Source organism: Argentina anserina, chromosome 6 (genome assembly GCF_933775445.1).
Source record: "Argentina anserina chromosome 6, drPotAnse1.1, whole genome shotgun sequence".
Classification (NCBI taxonomy): domain Eukaryota; kingdom Viridiplantae; phylum Streptophyta; class Magnoliopsida; order Rosales; family Rosaceae; genus Argentina; species Argentina anserina.
In genome coordinates, this window is record NC_065877.1 from 5,954,935 (window position 1) to 5,979,547 (window position 24,613).

At 37.2% G+C, this 24,613-nt stretch overlaps 3 protein-coding genes across 4 annotated transcripts; all 3 read left to right on the plus strand.

The window, feature by feature from the left end:
- Positions 1-218: 218 nt before the first annotated feature.
- On the plus strand, positions 219-3,060 carry LOC126799459 (protein N-terminal and lysine N-methyltransferase EFM7). The gene is made up of 7 exons (XM_050526664.1): positions 219-313; positions 392-453; positions 1,024-1,157; positions 1,750-1,895; positions 2,298-2,369; positions 2,455-2,559; positions 2,636-3,060. The coding sequence occupies exons 1-7, from the start codon at positions 253-255 to the stop codon at positions 2,785-2,787; spliced, it is 732 nt and encodes a 243-aa protein (XP_050382621.1). The 5' UTR covers positions 219-252; the 3' UTR covers positions 2,788-3,060.
- Positions 3,061-3,284: 224 nt separating this feature from the next.
- On the plus strand, positions 3,285-7,336 carry LOC126797794 (vacuolar cation/proton exchanger 3-like). Its single transcript, XM_050524514.1, has 12 exons — positions 3,285-3,350; positions 4,245-4,557; positions 4,938-5,005; positions 5,108-5,136; positions 5,234-5,430; positions 5,541-5,750; positions 6,212-6,331; positions 6,409-6,525; positions 6,612-6,665; positions 6,814-6,930; positions 7,016-7,106; positions 7,208-7,336. Exons 2-12 carry the CDS (start codon positions 4,285-4,287, stop codon positions 7,252-7,254), a joined length of 1,323 nt encoding a protein of 440 aa, XP_050380471.1. The 5' UTR covers positions 3,285-3,350; positions 4,245-4,284; the 3' UTR covers positions 7,255-7,336.
- A 12,091-nt stretch (positions 7,337-19,427) lies between these two features.
- LOC126797077 (vacuolar cation/proton exchanger 3-like) lies at positions 19,428-23,762 on the plus strand. 2 transcript variants are annotated; one of them, XM_050523760.1, is made up of 12 exons: positions 19,428-19,795; positions 20,358-20,425; positions 20,558-20,586; positions 21,357-21,553; positions 21,644-21,856; positions 21,978-22,106; positions 22,215-22,331; positions 22,609-22,662; positions 22,777-22,893; positions 22,997-23,087; positions 23,181-23,223; positions 23,356-23,762. In XM_050523760.1, exons 1-12 carry the CDS (start codon positions 19,532-19,534, stop codon positions 23,450-23,452), a joined length of 1,419 nt encoding a protein of 472 aa, XP_050379717.1. In that variant the 5' UTR covers positions 19,428-19,531; the 3' UTR covers positions 23,453-23,762. The 2 variants fall into 2 exon arrangements, with proteins under 2 accessions (XP_050379717.1, XP_050379718.1); XM_050523761.1 differs by having other exon boundaries at positions 23,181-23,246; positions 23,356-23,761.
- The last annotated feature ends 851 nt before the right edge of the window (positions 23,763-24,613 follow it).

Here is a 24,613-nt window from a genome sequence, read left to right on the forward strand (position 1 = left end):
CAATTATTTTGTATTAATGTTATATGGCTCTACCATAATGTTTTTTTTTTTAGAATGATAATTCACTGAAGACCTTGTACTCTATAGAAGAGAATATTGAAAAGAAAAAAAAGAAATATGGGCCGGTCCATTGTTAACATGGGCTTAACATATACCCCGTCGGCCCGTCTTCCCCGAACCGAGCAGTGTTCATTGTTAACTAAAAAGTTGCATTCCTTCTAGGTTTGATTTTTGAGCAGAACAAGACAGACCATGGACATAGCTCTCTTTTCCCCATCTTCACTTTTTGCCAACGACGATGACTCTTCCAGTGGTATGCATTATATACTCTCTCTAACCCAACTACCAAAATCTGCTGAAAGTTTTACTCACTGGGTTTTGTTATCTGCAGGTGAGGAAACCACAGAGACCCAGCAAAGCTTCGTAGAGAGGAAGCATGACTTCCCTGGAATGGTAAGTATATATTGGTCGATACCCAGAAACCTAATATTGTCGAACAACCTATCTTACTGTTGACTTAAATTGTTAAGTTCTATCGGTCTTCATAGTCTCCCAGTTGATCGTTCCCTGTTACAAGTTTTGTGCTTGAATGTGAGTTTTTAGTTTAAGCAAATGAGCTGTTTAGGAGAAACCACGTACATTTGAGCTGTTTAGGAGAAGCTGTTTCATGAAATTTCCAAACTTGTTGAGAGCTTATATGTTCGATTATTGTTTAGAAACAAACTTCGACATCGTACTTATCTTGGTTTTAATGGAGACATCAGATGTATAGCTAGGCGTGTGTGTGTTCAACTCTATGCAATTGGATACTGAGTGGTGCATTTACTTAAAAGAGTAGTAGCACCACTTCTACAAGAGTTGTTTTGACCTTTCGTGTAGCTGTTTCTTTTGTTCTTCCTGTGTCTTCCTTAGAAGGATGTGGCACGTAAAATTCTGTATTTGATTTCTATTTTGCTTGGTTTGTTATTTTTTGGACTCTGGAGTTTTGAATCAAACATAAGTTTGAACCTTTGTTTGTTGCAGGAGTTGATTGTTCGAGAGTTTGCGTTTCATCAGTTGAATGCCAATTTACTCTGGCCTGGGACATTTGCATTCGCAGAATGGCTAGTTCAAAACAGGCCATTGATTGAGGGACGGCGTTGTATTGAACTGGGCAGGTATTTTTCAATGCTTTCACATCCATTTGTCAGTGGAATCTTTCCACCCCTGGCCTGGCATGGACAAGAATACTTGATTACTACTTTTGCTTCTCTCTTGCTTTGTTGTCGGGGCTCCTGAGTAGTAATTTCATTATGTGGATCTTCTTTTTTGTTAACTAATAACTATATAACATATTCCTTTTTTTTCTTTTCAAAGGAAGGTCTATGTTGTTGGTAACATGAAACATTCCTACGCAATATCTAGAAGTTTAGCTTACCTGTTGGCGGTTAGACTGATTTCTCAGAATACTTTGCAAAGATGTATGCAATGTCTCTTCTCATGAACCCTAGTAACAGAGTGTAATATTGCTGTTTTCTGTTTGTCTGCTTCTTTTCTAATTAAACGGGGAAAGTGCAGCTTTAACTGTGTTAAAACATGATATGTTGAAGTCCCGGTGACGAATTGAATCTTAACTCGTAGGTTTTTCTTTTTCCCCCCCCCAGTGTTCTTCAATATTGTACTATATGACTATTGAAACTACTTCAAATAACTTTTGAGTTTGCTTGCTTGTTTAGTTAATTCTACTAAAGTTAATTTACTTATTGGCAGCGGAACTGGCACACTGGCCATTTTCCTACGAAGATTGTGTAATCTTGACATCACTACATCCGACTATAATGATCAAGAAATTGAAGAGAATATAGCTTACAACTGCAGGGAAAATGGAATTGCCCCTGCTCTCCCTCATATAAAGCGTGAGTTCTGGCATTTAAGCCCTAACCACTACAGAAGCTAAATTTTGTGTCTGATTGCCTAAATTGAATGCTATTGTATGTTCTCTTTTCATTTTGAACTTTCATTGTTCCTAAACTGTTGGACAAAATTTTCACATCAAAAGGGATTCATATATATAATCTGCTAAGATCTCCCAGGACATTCTGATACTGGTACTGTTTTTTGTTCATCAGATCTTCCAAATAATGTCCCCATACTCTGTGAATGTGGATCTTTATTTATTTTTTTCATGCCATTCAAACATCTGTTCATTCTTGCCCTTCATTGTTGTGCTGGGTTCGACTGTGATTTGATGTGCGCAAGAACAAGATTGTATTGGCACTCTAATTGATTGGACAATGGATTTACTTTTTTTTTTCCAGATACCTGGGGTGAGAGCTTCACCTGTAATGATCCAGACTGGGACCTGATTATTGCGAGTGATATCTTATTATGTAAGTTTCTTTCCACCATGATTTAGTTTTTTTTCTTTCTCAGGAACAATATGCAATCCTGTTCACTTTTCTTGGTTGCTTGCAGACGTGAAACAGTATCCAAATTTGATAAAAACTCTTTTGTTTCTCCTGAAATCTTACAAACCAAAGAAGAATGAATTACAGCCTCGAGCCGAGGATGGGCCAACTGGTATGGTGAAAAGTTTTAGTGACTTGCATAGTAGGTGCCTAAAGCTACGCTTATTCTAATCTCTTCTGGCTCACAGGACAATCTATCGTTTTACCCCGGCCTTCATTTCTGATGAGTTGGAGACGAAGAATTGGAAAGGAGGATGAATCATTGTTCTTCACGGGTTGCGAGGATGCTGGTCTAGAAGTAAAGCATCTGGGATCTCGGGTGTATTGCATCAAACCATAAGATACTACTACCAATGGCAACCATGTAGTGAACTCTTAAAAAGCTATACATAGAACTAACTATCTTCAATTGGCATTCCCACCAGTTTTCCTCCTTTGGTGGTAGATGTTTTAAGTGACATGCAATTCACATGTTGCAATTAGGAATATGAACTGAGAGAACTAGTATGAAAACGCTTTTGTATTTGTTGAGCACAATTGTATCTAGCATGTGTAAGATTGTAATTTATAACAAATTTCGGGGAGAGAGAGTTTCTGAATGGTTTGACTATAACGTCCATGTAACACATGGATAATATTCCATATCAAAACGATATTATAGCAGAAGCACCTAGAAATTTTATCCCATCAAGTCCTCCACATTAAAATGATAGAAACATATACAGGATTGGAGCCAAAACTAGAGATATCATGGTGGAAGTAATTTTAATGGTTAATGACCCCAAGAGCAATTATTCTTCTCTGCAGGGAAGAAGGCCATAACCATTTTTCTCAGATAACTGCATGCTGAATCACATCAGAAATTTGCATTTTGGAGCAAAGCTGAAACAATTTCAGGAGAAGGTTAGTTGATCACCAATTTATTTCTTTATAAATTTTCTTTACGGTGCTGATATTTTATACTTTTTCAACAAACTTCATCATTTTTCGCATCTGATTCGTAGTTGAACACAATGTACCAGAAAAGAAGACAACATATTCAGTCCCGGGATTGTAGTTGGTGTCTTGTTCTTGTCATATGCTTTTATTGGATCTCTCATCAGTTTTAGATAAATTGCAGTTCAATAGGAAAGTTTGTTGGCATTTCTAATCAAACCCAATGAAAGTTTGAAAGACATTGCTGATTGCAATTTAATAACAGGGGAGATATCAGTGTTAGTCAAAATTGGTATAGAATGCACCACAAGATGCACAGAAGAATTCTGAAACTGTTCATATTTAGGTCTTTCTGCAAATGTTGTCATTTAAATAAATCAGCCAAATCAGTAATGGTTTAGTCACATCAATTATCTGCAACTAATTGTTCTATAAGTTCACAAGATTTTTAATTTGGCTAATCTTTGATACGGATGGTATTAATTGAAAGATGACGTACAAAATAAACAATCGAATATTACAGAGATTACCGTCTGCATATTTGAAATTCCCATATGACCATTTCATCCTATGTATGTATGTATGTATTTTTTTTTTTCAAATTATTTTACCGTACACTAGAGTATGTCATAGTCCAGATTATGATGGAATTGTCAATTGTTCATTCACCAAACCACAGTCATTTCAGCTAAATGTTTAGGCAGATATGTCAGTGCCAATGTCATGCACATGGGAACCTTTAGGTGCCCTCTAATGAATACTCACAGTCACTAACTTTTATGAAAGAGACTAAAATTAGATCCTCAACCAATCCAACTCTTGAACCTATACCAAGACAGAAAACTGTTTCTTTCTTTTCAGGTGCTCTGATCCAGTTTCGTTTGTGGTGCCAAATTATAACATGGATTCGAACAGAGAACATCTCTTGGAACATGGCAACCTGAAGGGCGAAAGTAGTACCGAGGAGGTTCATCATGGCATGACTACAAGACCATTGTCATCGTCTTTGCTGCAAAACAAGTCAGATCCCATATTACTACATATTAGTGCTCAAACTGGGAAGTTTAAGAGGGTACTCAGTAACCTTCAGGTTGTTCTTCTGGGGACCAAGCTTGCGATACTCCTTCCTACCATTCCTCTATCCTTTGTTGCTGTCTACTGTGGCTTTGCAAAGGTCAGTAGTGTTCGTTAAATTTGTATCTTAGAGTACAAGTAATTAATTTCTATATGGCTTAGCTTGATTTATATGGAGCTAATGACATACAGTATATATTACTATATGCAAGAATTGAGGGTGCATAGAATCTATAGTAGGACTCTAGCAAGTTCATTTCTTCAATAGAAATTTTGTTGAACGCGCTTTTATTGTTAAGAGGAATATACAAGATGATGAAACCAATCGTTTCTTCTAAAAGCATTTGGGAGTACTTATGGCTATGTGAGGTGCTTCCTGAGATAATTATATCTTTAATTCCGAAAGCACTTCAATCTATATTCGTCAAATATTGCTAAAGTCGTTTTCCTTCCAATTATTTTTTATTTTCTTCTTAACAGGCCTGGGTTTTTACTATGAGCTTGCTTGCACTAACCTTCCTTGCTGAGCGAATCAGCTTTCTCACAGAGTAAGTTATACTACAAATTTTTATCAACCTTAAAGTTAATCTCTAATTGCTGATTTACACAGTTCTTGTCAACTATGATGCATTTTATATTTCACATTACAGACAAGTAGCATACTACACTGGTCCAACAGGTGCTTAACATCCCATTCCCCCTCTTGTAGATTTGTTTGGTTGAATTTAGTAAAAACTACACTAGCTCGATTCGATTTTGTTTTTGTATTGTTGCAGTGGGAGGGCTTCTAAATGCAACATTTGGAAATGCCACTGAGCTGATTATCGCAATTTCAGCTCTAAGTCAAAACAAATTGCGGTTGCTCAAGTACTCTCTCCTGGGATCAGTTCTTTCTAATCTTCTTTTAGTTCTCGGGACGTCGCTTTTCTGTGGTGGCCTTGTCAACCTAAGAAGTGAGCAAAAATTTGAAAGAGTAAGATCTCATTACAATCTGCAATTCCCAACTAGTTAAATTCATGTAATTTTGTTTTCAAAGAAAAATATCATATAATTTTTTGCATTTGAATTCTCTTTTATTCACAGAGGCAGGCACATGTGAACTCGCTCCTTCTAATGCTAGGTGCATTCTGTCATATGCTGCCTATGTTGTTTCAATATGCCGGTGACTCTACCATAACAGGACGCCAAGCACTTGATCTATCAAGGGCCCTTAGTATCATTATGCTACTGTCATATGTTACGTACCTGTTCTTCCAGTTATGGACTCACCGCACTTTTTTCGAATCAAACGAAGTAATTTTCGGATTCCCTCATCTTCAGTATGCATTGTTGATGTACTTTGTTGATTTCACCCATTGGTACAGGACGTAACTTATACCGCAAGCAACATAAGGAATAAAAACAAAGCTAAGAAAATGGATCATATACCCCTTGTGTGGATGATACACAATGGTACCTATATGGTAAAGGAATTCCCATGACACAAATGGGGTGAGTGCCCTTGCCAATCTTAGTCCCAATACCTAATTCCATCAAAATGGATCAACCTGTCAAGTTTGGCAGAATTAAGGTGGGGGATTAAAGCTGGTAAAGGCACTCACCAAGATAAGGTGTTAGGAAATTTTCGACTACAAGGCCAGGGTAACATTGTGAATCACCCCCAACAATTGAGGACATTTGAGCTATATTCTCACAGAACCATCATTAGAATTTTCGTTTACATGGAACTGATCAAATATGCTATTGATGATCAGGAATCAAACGACGATGACAATGATGTAGCTTTAGTAGGTTTCTGGAGTGGATTTTTTTGGCTATTTGTTGTTACAATCACCACAGCTTGGTTGTCTGAGTTTGTGGTTGGCACAATTGAGGTATTTCTACTGTTTTATATAATGTGTTCTTAATGACAATGAACTATTCAATATTCTGAAAATGCTAATTGTATAAGGATGCATCAAAATCCTGGGGTTTGTCTGTGAGCTTCCTCAGCCTCATTCTAGTTCCAATTCTTGGAAATGCAGCAGAGCATGCAGGTTCAATCATATTTGCTCTTAAAAACAAGTTGGTGAGTAACACTAAATGAAAGCTGGAACGTCCAATTCTTTGCCTTGTATCATGAACTCTAAATGATTTCCTTTTGTTTAATTGCAGGATATATCCTTAGGAGTCTCTTTGGGATCTGCAACTCAGATCGCCATGTTCGTGGTGCGAAATTTTTTTAATCAAAGCTTAAATCCATGAGTTCTTGAAACTTTACTATTTTTTCTTGATACACAGAGAACAAAAAACTTGCCAACTTGCTAAGCTAACATTATGAGTAACATAAATCACTTTGTTAATTTTCACTGATTAGGTGCCATCGTGCGTTATTGTTGCTTGGATAATGGGCATCAACATGGATATCAACTTCAATCTAATCGAGACGGTGTCTCTTACTCTAGCAGTGATCACCACATCCATTGCTTTACAGGTAACTTTCACATTAATGTGGTTACATGCATTCATAACTTCGTATATACTGGAGCCTATTACATCAAATTCCTTTTGTTTTACAGGATGGAACTTCCCATTACGTGAAAGGCTTAGTTCTTATTCTCTGCTACATTGCTATTGGCATCTGCTTCTTTATATTCGAAACACCTATGGGTAAGTATTGCATTATTAACAAACACAGAAACCGCTGACACCCTTTCCGGTAATCAGATGATTAACATCATCATGTCAAAATTATAATTTCTGTTCCACAGATGACGAAACAAAAAGTATGAACACGCACTTGAGACTGAAAGTCTGAAACCATGGATGACAGTATAGTGCTTCAAGTCAGAGCTATGAGTGCAGCTGTGCAGGTGAGATATCAGATATGGATCTTTCATGGTCACAGCTCCCAAATGTAAAAACTGGTGTTCACCATTGACAGTAATATGACTGTAGTTCATGTACAAAGATTGAATCATCTTTGATCACGGAGAAATTAGAATCCAATATATCATCAGTCTAATGTTCTAACAATCGCAAACCTTATTGATCTAACTGTTTTAGAGTCAAGGGGAGGTCGCTTAGGGCCATGTGACCCTCCAACAAAAACCCGGACCTGGCGACCTAGCTTATTATTCCCAGTCAACCCAAAATTCAAACAACTGCACACGAAGTTATAACCAGAATCAAGAAGATCGGCTCCGTCATTGAAACTTTGAAAGTCACCACCGCCTCCTCTGATGATCGAAGTGGCACTGTTGCCATTCCACCAACTAGTTCGAACGAGTTTGACGGCTAAGAAACCCTAGCAAAGCCAAAAGAGTGGAATTTTTAGGCGTCTTTGTCTTTAGATCTCTCTTTAATTTCTAACTTCGTGTAATACTTTTAGATGAGAGTTCCAAATCCGCCTACAAGGCGCCTATAAAATCACCTAGCCATGCATCTAGGCGCCGTCCGCACTAGGAACGCCCTAAGCCCTCACTTAGTACTCGGCGGCCCTCTCCTCTCATCTATCTCTAGTGGCACTCCGCGACCAAACTTGACCGGACATCGCTGTCACCAGCTCAGTAACTTGTTCAACCATATCTCTATCTCTGTACTTTGCCCTATCAATTGATATATTTATCACGCCTGCTTCCTGCAGATTCGATCTAACCCAATGCCGATCTGGTTTGATGATTCAAAACTCGTTTCATGATTCTAAAAGGGTCCGATGACAAATAATTATGTAGATAACATGTCAAAACACATTGATCATTTGCCGCTGACATAAATATTAATTTGAAGGTGCAATTACCAGATGAACCATATATAGTGATCGATGAACATAGCCTTTCCTCTCCGATCATGCATTTTGCAAATAACCATGTCGGCCGGTTTAATTGTCACTTTGTTGAATATCATGCACATTGATGCCCAATCTCTATCTGCTCCCCTAGCTATCATTTTGCTATAGCCGGCAGTAGTGCAGTTTTTCTCCTTCTTGAACGTAGATTCATACTGATCCCAGTCGTTGCCGTCCAATCACTACAAAATATATGGCTTAAGGGGACATTTGTTAAGTGTCCCTTTTGATACCTAGCCCTATAGGGACATATATGTGTCCCCTTTGAGCTATAGAGACACATAACACAAATGTCTCTTTTGCTAGTGTTCATATTGTTTTATGGCACATATAAATTATATGTCCCCAAATAAACACAATGAGGCCCATGATTTCTCAAACTACAAATGTATTTGTACTCTCATATAGTTGTACAACTACACTACACTTATAGGGATATTTGAGCTAGAGAATATATATTTTCCTTAAAAAAAAAGAAAGAGATGCTCCGAGGTAGTCAGAAGGTCTCTGCAAGGTGAAACATAGGTTTCGCAACAGTGACAGCGGGCTCTTTGCTCCCCCGACCAAACAAGGGCAGGTCTTCGGCGGCTCGGGCTCTAAGAGACTTCGTTTTTCACAAGCGATAGCACCGAGAGGTTCCACAAGCTTTGGCCATATAGGTCTTTGGATGCAGCCAGCGATTAGGGGTGGGCATGGGTCGGTTTGGTCCCAAAATTAACGGAAACCGGCCCAAAACCCGAACTTCTCGGTTCGGATCGGGCTCTAGTGATGTTGAAACCGGCCCAAAGCCGAACATGTCTGATCGGTACGGGTTCGGGCTCTATCGGGCCGAAATTAGCCGGGGAAAACTTAATCATTCTCTGATCGGAGCTACTGCCATAACGAATGGCCTCCAAGTCGTCTGCCGCCTAATAGGTCCCCATTGAGCTCGCCAAATCACCATGGTTGTAGGATAGGTCGTGCAACCTTGATTCTCTTCGGGGACAGAGAAGACAACGATGGTGGTGCAGCGGTGTTGTCACATAGAAAGGGAAACTCAAATCAGAACTAGTTCTAAGAGATTTCCAGCCAAATCAAACTTGGAATGAATAAAGAAGGTCATGCTTACCAAGATGAAGGTTGGAAGCTCACCGAAGCTTGACGGTGGCGCTAGGAATCTCAGCAACACCTATTTATTCGTAAATCGAATTTGTGGAAGTTAGGCTCGAATCACACATGCATGACATGAGTTTTGGAGAGGAGAAGGAGAGGAAGAGAATGGTGGTGGTCTCGTGGCCATTGGTGGCCGGACGACGGCAATGCGTGGTGAGGAAGTCTTGCATGTGGACCAATAGGAGCGTGACATGTGGCACATTATAAAAAATTCGGGTTTGTTCGGGCTTTCGAACCAATGAAAATCAAAAACCTAGATCAACCCATTTTTCTGTGGATCAGTTCGGGTTTTATTCATCTTTGAGACCGGCTCGTTCGGTCTTTTTCGGTCCGACCGATTTAGGTTTCAGGCTTTTGGTCCGAAACGCCCACCCTTACCAGCGATGCTCATGGATAGGTTGGCGGTGAGCGGTTTGTCTTACCGAAATGGGTCTTGGGCTCCGGTGGCATGGATGGCACACGTCATCGGTAAGAGGTGGCGAAAGAGACTACGCTTCATTATTTAGGGTTGGGCTTCTGTGTCTGGGACTAGGCCTGGCCTCAAGAAAGCTCAGGTATGGGGCTGGGTTGTTGAACCTGGGGATGCTAATGGCCTCCATGCGGAGGCAAAGAGCGAGTAATTTTCATGCTTGCACCAGTATGATCCTCCCTTTCGTTTTTTTCTTTCGATTTACTAACATTGAGAGTATGTAAATTGATCCTCTTTGCTCGATATATTAGTATCTTTTGTCGTTAGATTAGAGGTGAGAGAGTTACTATGCTTTTGCTTTATATTAGTTTTCCGTTTTTCGTTTCGGACTTTTCAGACTTATTTGTATAATAAGCGCATTTTTACGTCTTTATTTGTTTTCTTAGTTGTTAACGTGTATGAGAGATGGTCTGTCATTTCTTGTATTTGATTTTTGTGATCGTGAAAGGGCTATGTCCAATGAAGTAACATTCATTCCCTTTAAAAGAAAAAAAAAGGACACTTGAGCTATTTGTGCCTATTGACAATCTTTTTCTTTTGGTTTCCCCCTCCTAATGTGGAATAATTGCATATCTAGGCACATTGATATTTAATTACTTACCACAACAATAATTACAACAAAAATGTAGTAATTATTGAAGAAAGAACATTTTAAATTGAACTCAAATATTCAACAATACATCAACATAACCCAAAACCTCTTGTTCGAAAATAAAAACATATCTCAAAACCCTTATTACATTCTCTCATGAACAATAGATCAACTCAACTCTTCATTCCATACAAAAGTCCATTAAGTGAGAGGAAGATATACTGAATATAAAAACTACTGGTTAGAAAAGTTTAAAGGAATTTCCTAAGAGAATAAACATGTCAATAATTTACCTGAATATACTCATGGTAAGTCACATTTCCTTGGCGTAAAGTTGAATTAAAGCCTGCCTAATAATTCTAACCAAAATTCAGTCAAATCCTTCGAAAGCAAGATCAATAATTCTATTGACACCTATGATTTCAACATTTCTTCCAATCTCAAGCACTCTCCCAGAAGTATCAACATACTAGAGTAGGCCTGTAAAATGGGCTGGGCTAGGCTGGCCCGATCCTAAAATATGAAGACCCATATACTACCCGACCCATGGCATTTTTGGCCCTAGGTGTAAAATGGGAAGGGCATAGCCAGCCCTATCACAATATGTGAAGCTCGAGCCCACTCTTTGGGCGGATAAAGTTTGAGCTTAAAAAGTCCGCCCATGGCCCGATCTACATTTGGTCCGTGATTTTTAAATAATAAAATATTTGAGTGTTGATTTGAACGAAATTTGATAGAGATAAAAGTTGAACTCATGAACCTCTTCTTATAAGAATAACACATTTGTCAATTGAACCAACAGACAATTAATTCTTAATATTTAATATTTTAAATCTAAAGGAGAAAAACCATTTATTACTAACATGTGTCGAGAATAGGTCGGGATACGGGTCAGCCCTATAATATACCATATTGGCAGGGCTTTGGGTCAGCCCAAGGCTTGAAAAGTATTGCCCATACCCTACAATTTCAAAACGGGCATAGTAAAATCCAATTTGGGCCGAGCTGGCCCACAGCCCAATTTTTAAGGCTAAATTTGGGTATGCCTATCGATTACCCTGGGCTTAATTTACATGCATGTATTAGAGCCGGTCTCAAAGAAAAGAAAAAAGAAAAAAAATGTTCCAGGATTCCATGAGCAGCCCAAACTCCCAAAGACATTACAAAAGGAAGCTAAATAAATAAAAAATAGCACATTTTCAATTAAGAGCCAAACCTTCCAAGTATCTTTACTGATGTATTCACAAGAAGTCTTGCTAATACGACCCGATTGTGTGGAAAACTCTGTCAAACACATCAGGATGACCATAACGCATGCCGACCCTGTAATTACTTGGGATCAGTTTCAAGCAACAACTCGATCTTAACAATCAAAAGATAATGAAATACTAATATGTTAATTGACATAACTAAAATGGACTTACTTCAAGGGATTTGAAAATAACCACTGAGCTAGTGTTACAAAGGCACATGTATGACATAAGAGATAAAAATATGTCTACTCATGGGTTAAAGAAATAAATTATGTTGAATTCTTCATGATGAGTAATTCACTGATAATAAATTAAGCACTTATGTACTATCTAAATATACTTTATGTGAATGTTACAAACTAAATTAATCGCTACGAAATGAAACTATAATGCGGTTAGCAATTACCAAGTAGATTACATGCATGACTTTCCACTTGATAGTTTACACTTTAGAAGCAGGACATATTTTCCTACAATGCCAAAACTACAATAGAAACCTAATATGTATATGCAGTAAGGTTCCCCATGTCAGAATCCAATTAATACTTCATAATTACATAGCCCTCTGATCACAAGATCAATGCGAGTGAGATTAACAAAACCATAGCAATGACCACCAACGAATTAACATATGTCTAATCAAACAAGGTTAGCAGACAAAGTATTACCCATTCAAACGAGAATTTAAGATAATTTCTAGTTCTCGATGGCATCATGGCAATTGGAGGCAAATCAGACACTACACTGAGGAGCCGGTACAACATACCATCTCCACCTGCAACCTATCAATTTCAACTGCATATCATTTAAATATAACATAACAAATTCAATGTTATTTCAAACGCACACACAATGTTATTTGGAAAACACCATGAAATGATACCTTCAAAAATGTTTTTCATAAAACGTCATGCTTTAGATGTCATTGATCTATATATTTGTAGTAGTGCAAGGGAATAGCAACGACGTCGTCGTTGAGGGCCGGAGGTCGGAGACAAAGAAGGATGGTCGCCATTGAAGTGGGAGGTCTCAGAGGGTCAGAGGCAAACGGAGGAGAGAGATTTGCCTCTCAATATGGAGCCTGAAGAGAGTATTCTAGTATTCTACTATTTGTCTCGGAAAAGCAATGATATCCTACCACTTAAATATATATTTTATGTAGTTTAGGAACATATATAAATATCTAAATATGAGAGTGGATATAATTTAGGGCTGTAAACGGTTCCAAAAACAGCTAAAAATAGGTGGAACCGTAAACCGAATCGTGTTATTTAAATGGTTCGGTTCTTGTTTTTTTTCAGAATATGAACCGTTTGGTTCGGTTTCTAACGGTTCCATGACGGTTCCAGTTCCAAAACGGTTCCAAAAAAATTGTCTTAAATTCAAGACTGATGTTAGTTTGAGCATATCATACTTATATCTGGTGACAAGAAATGTGGGAAGATTGATAATTCGAGACAAGATAATTCCAAACCAGGGCATAGTTTCTGTCATCCACCAAATGGAGTATAACTAGTACTTTAGTTTAAAGCAATTTCTCCCTTTTGCAAACGGTTCTAAACGGTTCCTATACATTTTAGATTTTAGAACCGAACCGAACCAAACTATTTTAAAAACGGTTCGGTTCTACTGTATAACTTCATTTTTTTTCTAGGAATCGAACTGAACTGCTGTTAAACGGTTCGGTCCCAACGGTTCTTTCAGGAACCGGAACCGATTAACAGCCCTAATATAACTAAAGTGTTTAGAGACACAAAAGTGTGTTTTTTGCATATATAGAGACACATGATTTGTGTCAAATATATATTGAAAGACACAATCTAACATATGTCCTCAAATGCAAAAATATAGGGACGCTTGTTTATTTATTTTTAAATTAAATATCCCCTTAGTGAATATCCCCTTATTTAATTTCTAATAGTGAATTTACACTCCTTTATTATAACATATCATAATCTAGATAATGTTCCTTGTCCGATCTCCAGTACGTAGCTCAAACCAATTCTGAATCATTATTTTAAATTTCGAGTACTGATGTTGATGCGTGGATGCTCGTTCACGGCTGCCCCTTTGGTCTGTGCAGAGGACATCTTTGGCCGCCCATACATTGGATTTGTCCGCATCAAAAAAGCTTTGCGCGGTAATTAACAATTTCTGATTTTCTCAGAGCATTTCTGCATGATTACATGTGATGTGAACTGCATGCACAAAAATCAAACCCTAGCTAAGTGGCACGGCTCTCAAAACCTAATTCTGCCCTCTAAAATTTCTCACTCTTATATCTTAGTCGGCAAGTCCTTATAGAGAAATTTTTATATGTCGACCTCCGAAAAAAATATCACCAATCAACACAGTGTTATCTCTTCTCCACCAAAAATGGAGATCCAAAATTGATGATCGAGTTTTTTTTTTTGCCATCATTCATTCATTTGTAAGCTAATTCGTTTTCAAAATTGATGAGCTAATTAAGTCTCCATATAACGAGAGCTTGACTAAAGGAGCTTATTCAGAATACAAGGTTCACTTGAACCCACTAATTTGCACTAACATAATTTAGTTAGTCAACCAACTGCATACAAAAAAAAAGCAGTAAAAGACTATCTTAATTTGAGAGACAGTGGGGACACAAAAACCTGAAAGAAGTGTGAGAGATTTTTATTATGATTTTCCATCAATAAGTATTGAAGAATCAACGTCTCCTCATATCTTAATTAACCAAAGCTTTACAACACAATCGCAGCACCTCCATCAAGCCGTAACATCAATAGCAAACCCAAAAATAAAAATTCATCAAAACTTGCAGGAATCCCAAACTACTTTCAAATTTGCAGAAATCTTTTGATGGCTCTGAAACCCCTTCTGGCTCTCTGATAATTATTAAGCACAAGAATTCATGGGTTTTTATGGTGACCCATACTAAAATTCTCCTCCACTTTGTGATTTACGAGTTCATTTTGGTTATAATTTAGTTGATTCTCGTTTTGCTTTTTTCTGCTCTTCCTCATTTTTCGACGTGGATGGCTATCGATCTTGGCTTTTCCCGGGCTTCTTTCTCATTTTTCTTGCGTTGTAGTCGAGAACTCTTTTACAAAGCTCGTCAGTAATCACAGGGGCATCTTATCGATCTCTCAAACCAACCCAACGAAGTCTTCGATTGTTCATGAAATGCTCCCAGATCTCACTACAATAAAATGGGGCAAATGCCACATTTATTTACTATTTGAAGTGTAGCCAATAGAAGTGTGGCTTATGATGTCACTAGAGATTAAATGTGACTTTTCTTCTATTTGCCACATTTAATCTCTAGTGACATCATCAACCACACTTCTAATAGTAAATAAATGTGGCATTTGCCCCATTTTATTGTAGTGTCTAATTTAATGTTTTTTTTTACAATTTGACTAGATTTTCTTGTTTTAGTCTTTTTTTAACGACGTCAATTTTGGTGTTAGTGTCATAAAAAGACAAAATATTTATTGTCTGAGATTAAATAAATATTTTGGTGTTAGATTAAATAAATGGCTGAGATTGCATAATATTTATTGGTGCAAATGGACTACCTTGAATAAGTTTCCCTATCCAAACGTGGTAATTAGCTCATGACAAAATAAGCCTTCATTTGGACGTCGTCGCGTCATCAATGTATATGATAATATGATAATGATGTGAATCAACTAGCTAGCTCGTGTCCAAATCTTCCGTATAAAACTTCCGTACTCTTGATTAACCCACTCTTTGACGCCACAAGCCGTCGTGGTGTCTTCTTTGACACAAGTTTCTACCTAAATATCGTACGTAGATGCTATATGCAGATCCGATCCAAACTCCATTATAAGTTTGTTTTTTTTTTGTATGGAAGCCCTAATTAACTTGAAGTATAGTTGATCTTGTTGTACATATATAATGCATATGTTACCAACTTTCTAGTTGAACAGTTGAACCCGTGCAATGCAGAAACGGCCAAGCCGAAGTTACTGATTCATTAATTCTACCAGAACTAATACTGTTAATATGTAAGAGCTCCAAGTATATTTTTTTTGATCGATTTCATATCTAGAGAAACATACATTCTTTCAAAACACTTGCATATAAGGAGCGAGGCCTCAATCGTTCATGACCAGTAAGCTAATGAGATTAGCTAAACCGTGCATCTGTTTCACTCTGACAAATATAATCAAGTTAGACACCTTCTAGCCATGCATATATGATTATATAGTTCGGATACTTTTCCGAACTATATATTTCCGAATCGATCGTCCGTTTTTACACTGATATTTCTTGACAATGAAGATGATGTATTTAATTACTACAGTAAAAGTTGGTCGATTGTAAAGGCGTCTTAATTAAGAAGCTGATGCTTTGTGGAATACCATACGGAAGAGTGTACTATATATAGCTACAAACACAGAAGAGATCGAAGATCAACATCAAAGTGATCAAACTATGCAACATGCAAATCAAAACGACACATTTCAAAATCTACGTCTATTTTTATGAAATCAATGATTTTGCCAAGTAGCTCAGGATACGTCAGAGAGAAACTTCGCCGAAGTTTCATGGCAGCTCAATTATTTGTCTGCCCACAACTGCAGTTCCTTTCAATGATTAATTACCAAATCATACAAACGAGCAGTGTCCATTTCCGGCCGTAACATGCACGTTGTTGGAGCTAATACGCCGGTTGATGAAGCTTCGTGGAAGCTGATCAGTCTTAACTCTAGCTAGAGTTAGTGAGACAGATGTTCGCATGTGGGGGCATTTATAACTGACTTGCTCTAACTGGGTACACGTATCAATATATATGTGTGTGTGGTCTCTATATTGCAGTACGTACGCGCGAAAATATATGTATATCCTACTGGAGCTATCTACAATAATACGATGAAACATCTGGAGGAGCCACAGCTCTATTATATAGAGCATATATAGTTGGAGTCATACGATCGATCCATTATAGATAGTATTGAAGAGGATAGGAACAAAGTTCCTGGATCTCTTTAATTCCTTCACCGGCCAATTTCTAACAAAGGCCGTAAAACTTCGCAAACAAAAACAAAACCAGCGCATTGGAAGTTTATATGGTTCGTGATGAAGAATTACCGATTGATATGGTTCATGAGATGGCCGACGTACTTGATGCAACTTATACGTACCTACCTATCGATGGAGACTGCATCGATCTGTTATACAAGATCGACAATAAATCTATGAGTTGAGAGACAAAGATTAGCATGATGTCGAAATGGCACCTTAAAACCTCAGTGCGCAGCTCATTCTGGCTAATCTATTTTTACTGCTTCAAGTACGTCAACGGTGGCTTGCCTAGCTAGCTAGATCTATAGTGAGGTCGTATAAGCTAGCTAGATTTTGAAAGCAACTTGCAACCATAGAAGATATGTCAGATCGATATGTATAAATGAAGACGTACGATGCATGCCTGAAAGAGTAGGGTTGATTTTGAACATAAATAATGAACATATATATAATGCAGGCTGCTAATAATTAAGATGTAACATGAACAAATTGATTACAATTATAAACCATATAAGCAACTCTGAAGAAGAACTACTTCAACCAACCTTGAGTAGTATAGTAAAACTAAAACCCTTTCGAAGCTGGATAGACGGAAATATATGCATGCAACTAAGTGGGAGTTTGATAAAAAAAAAAACTAAGTGGGAGTTTGGCACAACTGACGACCTAAATCTCAGAATATATATAGTAGGCACAGGGAATGTAAATTTGTCCTTCGGTACTACACCTATTACCGCACGAAGTTTCTTTCTACCTTCCCTACTTTGGAACTTTTGCATCTCGAATATTTCGTAGTTTCGTACAGGACCACCTAAAATCTCGGTATTCTTAAGTTATGATTAGAGATCGGTATCAATCGTAAAACGTAGAATGACACTACTAGCAAAAATTAACTCTCATACTGATTTTACTCACACTGATTGTCATAAATCTGTGTGAAATACCAACTCACACAGTTAACCGTGTGAAATGAGTATATGTGGGTCCATACACAATCTCTAAACTAATAATAACTACAAAATCAGTTTGCAAAAAAAAAAATACACAAAAATCTGTGTTATAAGAAAACACATAAATAACAGTGCATATAAACTATATTATATGAGCGAGTCATGAACCGGCTTAATTTCTGGATTGCTTTTTTGCTCATACTCTCCATGTGAGCGAGTCATTGCTATCTGAGCGCGCTGTGCGCATGCCGTAATTTAAGCAATGAAAACAAAGCATAACCGCCCGATTGTTTGTACCACGTCCTAAAAAATATCAGGTTTTCAAGATTAGAATGAGTGGGTTGCTGCGAAGGTTCCTATAGCTGCTGGCGAGTGATATACCTGGCTTCTTAATCAATTGATTCATTTGTTTGTTTGATATAAATGATGACAGTCGATGACATGATTCATTTGCTTCTTATATATACCTGGCTTCTTATCAATTTTGTGATCACTAGGGATTAATCTATTATACATTTGATGCATGTTATATATTTTATATCTGACGGTTGACAACTGATATTATTTTTAGTCTCTACTCATAAAATAATATCGACCGTCAGATATGAGTTGTATAACATGCATCAATGCATCAATATATTTTTTAGCTCTCAAACTGGAATTTTTTGTTAGTTTGAATGTTTTTTCCCTAAATTTTAAATTATGTGGTAATAAACTATATAGTCTTTCTTTCCCTTATTTGTCTTCTACGGGCTTTGCCAGAATTCCTCCGGGAACTGATTGTGCGAGTGAAGTTTAATTATATACTGCTGAAATGGCTATCCTTGGCTTGACGTCAATATATAGATATGTGTGTATTTGTTTGTTTACGGGAGGAAGTAATACCGATTCATCACCACAGTCACGAGTGAATGAATATATATAACTATATAGTTACAACATGCACGTACGTACAGATATTGTGACTTACATCAGCTAGAACACGTACACCTTGTAAGGGAAGTAATTCATCACTACATAATGAAGATCGACTTGAAAGTTGAAACCTAGTACAATCTTCTTCTTTATTTTTTTATATTTTTTTAACCCTAGTACGATTAGCGCTCAAGTCACAGTTTCATCAATTCTTTTTACATCCACCAAATTTTATCTCACTACAAATCTACACTAGTACGTACTTGAAGATAAAGAGGATCAATTTGGATATGTGGTTTACACAATGAAGGATTTCGGATATGTCGATCATCAGCATTGCGTGCACAACTGACCTGAGTTAAAAAATAATAATAACACAAATGAAAACATATACATTAATTTCATAACCAGGGAACCTGGTTAACTTCCTGCGTGCCCGCATTGAAATATTGCATTGTCATGATTAAGCCATATTTTCTTCCTATTAAGAAATCTTACCTGATTTCTCCATTAATATCTAAATGTTTACTTTTATTGTTACCTACCATATTGATAATTCCTGGTTGATAATATCCTGAGATTTTTTTTCAGTCTGGTTTTTGCTATATATTAACGTGGCACAGTGAACCAATTAAGAGATCGAAGACCCGAAAGGAAAAAAAAGAAAGAAAAGAAAAATGAAACTTCGAGGAAGCAACTCACTTGAATTGCCACTCTCGCACCAATATGCCTATTTAAACTGTATAATCCTCACCCCATATTTGCATCTGATTCAGAGAAATAGCTGCGTACCTCCTAGTATTACTACCCCTGATTGTCTTCTTCTATTCTTTCTGTTCTGTAAACCTTTCCTTTGTCCTAATTAACCTGGTGTTGCATTAAGATGGCTTCGAACCAAGAACCATGGCTGTTGGAAAATGGCAACATAAAGGTCCTAACCAAAGAGCACCGGAAGAAGTCCGCTCACAACAGGTCCTCCACTTCACTGAGGAAGAAGTCCGATCGCACCCTCGTTTCCAAAATTCCGTGTTCACTTCTTAGACAATTCCTGGCCAATCTTCAGGAGGTTATTTTGGGTACCAAACTCTCAATTCTATTCCCTGCCATCCCGGCAGCCATTGTGGCCGACTCTTTTGGCTTTGGAAGAGTGAGTACTAACCCTAATTAATCCTTGATCGCTAGGGTTGCAATGAAACAGTGACCTGATAAACATTATGTGTTGTTATATATATATACACATCAGATAATATATGGTCTGAAAAACTGAGTGCTATTTGATTATTCCGATGAAAGAATGTTATGTTATTTAATTGTAAATTTAACCGTAATTTAAGAGTAACACTCTTATATAATTATAATTTTCAAAATTAAAAATAAAAATTGATTAATTACATACATTTTTGATTCATTTCCGCTACAACAAAATGGGTCAAATGTCACATTTATTTACTATTAAAATTATAGTCAATAGAGGTGTGGCCGATGATGTCACTAGAGATTAAATGTGGTTTTCCTTCTATTAGCTACATTTAATTTCTAGTGACATTATCAACCACACTTCTATTAGCTACACTTCCAATAATAAATAAATGTGGCATTTGCCTCATTTTGTTGTAGTGTTCCTAATCTTTTTTTTCCGATGGAGTCATTTACTATGACCTTGATTATGATTAAGTATCTGATTATATATTTACCGCATGAATATACAGCCTTGGGTTTTCGCGCTTAGCCTAATTGGACTAATGCCACTAGCAGAACGTGTCAGTTTTCTCACCGAGTAAGTGCAATTTTTTATATCATTAGTTGACTACTTTGTAATCGCCAGTAATCATGCATTCATGCATGCATTAACATTGACGGCAATATTAATTCTGATTATTTTTTCATTTTCCGAATTCCGTAATTGCAGACAAATTGCTTATTTCACTGGTCCAACAGGTATTTTTCTTTCTTTTCCTTAAAAGGATTATTACATTAGGTATGGTAAACGATTAATTGATTTAATCTAGAGGTGGCAAATGGGTCGGAAAGCCAGAACCTAGCACGGGCCCGGTCTGTTAAAAATCGGCCCGGCACGGTCCGAGTTTGTTATTGTAATGAGCCGGGTCGAGATATATTAACTCATGGGTCTGGTTTTGTCCGAGCCTGGTACGACCCGAGTACGATAAATTTATCGGCCGGCCCGTTAAACACATAATTTTATATTATTTATATGAATTTTTAAATCATTGTCATTATGAGATTTGAATATTAGACCATTTAAATTAATTTTTTTGATTATTTCATTATTTTAACCACAATATTTCACAAATATTATTAAAGTAGTAAAAAAGTCATTATTTTAACATACGTAACGTTTTAGAAATAAGATTATGATATATATTGTAATATACTATTTATTTTACTATTCTAGATAGTTATATAAAATAAATATTCTAATCATATAATTTATATTTTATTTTAATTATGTCTTATAATGCTAATGGGCCGTGCCGCTTCTTGGCCCAGCACAGGCCCGAGTCCGGCCTGACATAGTTTGGATCGTGGGCCGGGATGAGCTTAGTATTTAAGAAAATGGGCCGGTTCGACTCCGACACGATAAATAAATGGGTGACACGAGCACAATTTTGACCCGCTTAAAATTGGCCGGGCTGCCCCGTTTGACTACTCTAATTTAATAAGTACTGATTTGCTTCATAAATTTACAGTTGGAGGGCTTCTCAACGCGACATGTGGCAACGCCACCGAGCTGATTATAGCCGTCTTTGCTCTAAACCAGCGCAAAATCGCAGTGGTGAAGTATTCCCTTCTGGGATCGATACTCTCCAACCTTCTCCTAGTCCTCGGCACGTCTCTCTTCTGCGGTGGCATTTATAACTTGAAAAAGGAACAAAAATATGACAGGGTAAGTAGATCATGAGGCCCTATGTCCTCATCACGAGTAGGGTACTGTTTATATCATCGATGCGAATTCTGATGTTTTGTTTTTACACAGAGACAAGCCGATGTGAACTCTTCAATGCTGCTGCTGGCGCTGCTGTGTCACTTGCTGCCACTGCTCTTCACTTACGCCGCAGAAGCATCAGTGGCCACGGCGGTCCCCACGCTCCATCTGTCGAGAGCTAGCAGCGTTGTGATGCTGATTGCTTACGCTGCCTACATTGTTTTCCAGCTCTGGACTCACCGCGAGTTATTTGAATCTGAAGATGTAATTGAACTAGCTAATTAATTAGTTGATAAGTCGATCAATATCAATTGTGTATGAATGTCGAGTCATTTTGTGTTTTGATAAAAGATTAGTACTGATTATTTGTTGTCCACGGTTTTAGGAATCGGACAACGATGATGTTGCTGAGGAAGAAGCGGCTGTGATTGGATTCTGGAGTGGTTTTGTGTGGTTGGTTGGAATGACTGGAGTCATAGCTTTGTTGTCTGAGTATGTAGTCGGAACCATTGAGGTAATAGTTCAGTCCTCACAAGATTGTTTGAAGTTATATATATAGCTTATTCATTGATTGATATTATTGTCATATCAATGACCAAGTGATTTGATGATCGATGAACAGGAAGCATCTGATTCTTGGGGGTTGTCTGTGAGCTTCATCAGCATAATCTTGCTGCCTATTGTTGGCAATGCAGCAGAACATGCAGGAGCTGTGATTTTTGCTTTCAAGAACAAGCTGGTAGGAAATTTATGCCTCACATTTTATTTTGAGATTATTGATCTCCATTTGTTTGATTTTATAAACGTAGAGTTTAGTAACTGATGAACAATCTCCTTACATATATATAATTGTGTATTTCTATTGATAATACTGTCAACCAAGTTATTTAATCGGGAGTAAACTAACTCTTATTCAGTTTGCATCTACAATATGGTCTAAAACTGTCTTTTATGTAAGTCATAATCAAATATTCAAATACATGTTAATTCATATTATTTTCTTGACGCAAATGCAGGATATAACCCTTGGAGTCGCGTTGGGCTCTGCAACTCAAATTGCCATGTTTGTGGTAAGGAAATCAGATTGTTGTACCATCAATACCAATTTATTTGGCATCATTTCTTCTTTTTGTTTACTGTTAAACTAGTTTATGAACACCCATTTACTATATATGAATGTGCAGGTTCCATTTTGTATCATCGTAGCTTGGATTATGGGTATTAATATGGATCTCAATTTCAGTCTCCTTGAGACTGGCTCTCTTGCTTTATCAATCCTAGCCACGGCCTTCACATTGCAGGTACTAAGATTAACATCTGTTGAGTACTGCATATATAATGTGCATATGTGCGACATTAAGATTGCCAATCTCATGAGTCTTTAATTTTCTTGATTTATCATAGGATGGTACATCTCACTACCTGAAAGGACTGATTCTTCTGCTGTGCTACATTATTATTGGAGCCTGTTTTTTTGTATCTAACGCTACACCTAGTAAGTACTTACAACTTCAACTCTTTGCTACCCAAAATATTAAGTTTACTTTACAATTGATCCATTATCTAAACCTACTTCTTCCTGATGTAGATGATCCAAACAATATCAGTCCGGGACTTCAAACATCAACTGGGTCAGTATTTGGAGCTTAAGAAAGTGAGTGCATGTTGACACTATATATAAATATATATATATATATTTTTTAGCAACTTAACTAGTTGTCAAGATGAAACATAAATTAAGCATTTGATTTCTATTGATGCAGATTTTGGCCTTCAGGGCCGAGTGACCAGCTGCAGCATCATCGAATCCTCCAACATACATTTGCATGCAATTCTTCGATCAATTTTTTATTGTCTTGATTGCCTGCCGGAAAGCGAATCACTTCATACTTGATACTGGCCGAAATACCTTACAATTTGGTATTCATGAAGCTTGATGACGACAGGCTACCCCATACAGCATATGTCATGTTTAATGTATTTCGGATATCAGATTGTTTTTTCATCTGGCTTTTTATCTATCGCTATTCTCTATGCTTGTTGTAATGCAATGAATAAGTGGAAGTGTATTATGTTGTGGGTTTGCATGCAATCAAATCAAAGTTTGCTAGTATTCTCACTATTCTGTATTCATCAAGTGTTTATGAAATCTGAATTGCTAGTATACAAAATTAATAAATATCATCCATCAGTTTGTTCTTCGATCAATTGATAAATCTCAACCCAAGGATGGTAAGTTTTCATGTAGTAATGAAAATTACAAAACAATAGTTCATTGAATTTGCACGCTGCTAATACCTACATTCGATGCAGCTTGAAGAAAAGAGTTAGATAGTTTGAAAAACACTACTAATCTAAGTAGCACGGACTCGGTCCGGACACGCGAGTATCCGTATCGGACACGCTATTCTCTATGCTTGTTGTAATGCAATGAATAAATGGAAGTGTATTATGTTGTGGGTTTGCATGCAATCAAATCAAAGTTTGCTAGTATTCTCACTATTCTGTATTCATCAAGTGTTTATGAAATCTGAATTGCTAGTATACAAAATTAATAAATATCATCCTTCAATTTGTTCTTCGATCAATTGATAAATCTCAACCCAAGGATGCTAAGTTTTCACGTAGTAATGAAAATTACAAAATAATAGTTCATTGAATTTGCACGATGCTAATACCTCCATTCGATGCAGCTTGAAGAAAAGAGTTAGACAGTTTGAAAAACACTACTAATCTAAGTAGCACGGACTCGGCCTGTACACGCGAGTATCCGCATCGGACACGCACCAACTCATGATAAAAATGAAAGTGCTTATGGTGAGATGATTTGAACCATGGTCATTCAAGGCACCCAACAACTCCTTAGTTATATATAAGGAGAGAAACTCGTGATAAAAATAAGAATGCTTGTGGTGGGATTCGAACTTTAGTTATCCAAGGTACTTTGGTTATATAAGGTATTTATCAAGTCCTTAGTCATTCCAACAAGTTATGTTTTCATCATTTTAATGCACACTTTGA

What these genes read in the sequence shown, in the direction of transcription:
- LOC126799459 (XM_050526664.1), top strand. Translation starts at nt 253, where the DNA reads ATGGACATAGCTCTCTTTTCCCCATCTTCACTTTTTGCCAACGACGAT. An exon ending in TGCGAGTGATATCTTATTAT is followed by an intron (nt 2,370 to 2,454) that starts GTAAGTTTCTTT and finishes GGTTGCTTGCAG; the next exon opens with ACGTGAAACAGTATCCAAAT. An exon ending in AGCCGAGGATGGGCCAACTG is followed by an intron (nt 2,560 to 2,635) that starts GTATGGTGAAAA and finishes TCTGGCTCACAG; the next exon opens with GACAATCTATCGTTTTACCC.
- LOC126797794 (XM_050524514.1), top strand. Translation starts at nt 4,285, where the DNA reads ATGGATTCGAACAGAGAACATCTCTTGGAACATGGCAACCTGAAGGGC. An exon ending in ATACTACACTGGTCCAACAG is followed by an intron (nt 5,137 to 5,233) that starts GTGCTTAACATC and finishes GTATTGTTGCAG; the next exon opens with TGGGAGGGCTTCTAAATGCA. An exon ending in TATATTCGAAACACCTATGG is followed by an intron (nt 7,107 to 7,207) that starts GTAAGTATTGCA and finishes TCTGTTCCACAG; the next exon opens with ATGACGAAACAAAAAGTATG.
- LOC126797077 (XM_050523760.1), top strand. Translation starts at nt 19,532, where the DNA reads ATGGCTTCGAACCAAGAACCATGGCTGTTGGAAAATGGCAACATAAAG. An exon ending in AGTTATTTGAATCTGAAGAT is followed by an intron (nt 21,857 to 21,977) that starts GTAATTGAACTA and finishes CCACGGTTTTAG; the next exon opens with GAATCGGACAACGATGATGT. An exon ending in TTGCTTTCAAGAACAAGCTG is followed by an intron (nt 22,332 to 22,608) that starts GTAGGAAATTTA and finishes ACGCAAATGCAG; the next exon opens with GATATAACCCTTGGAGTCGC.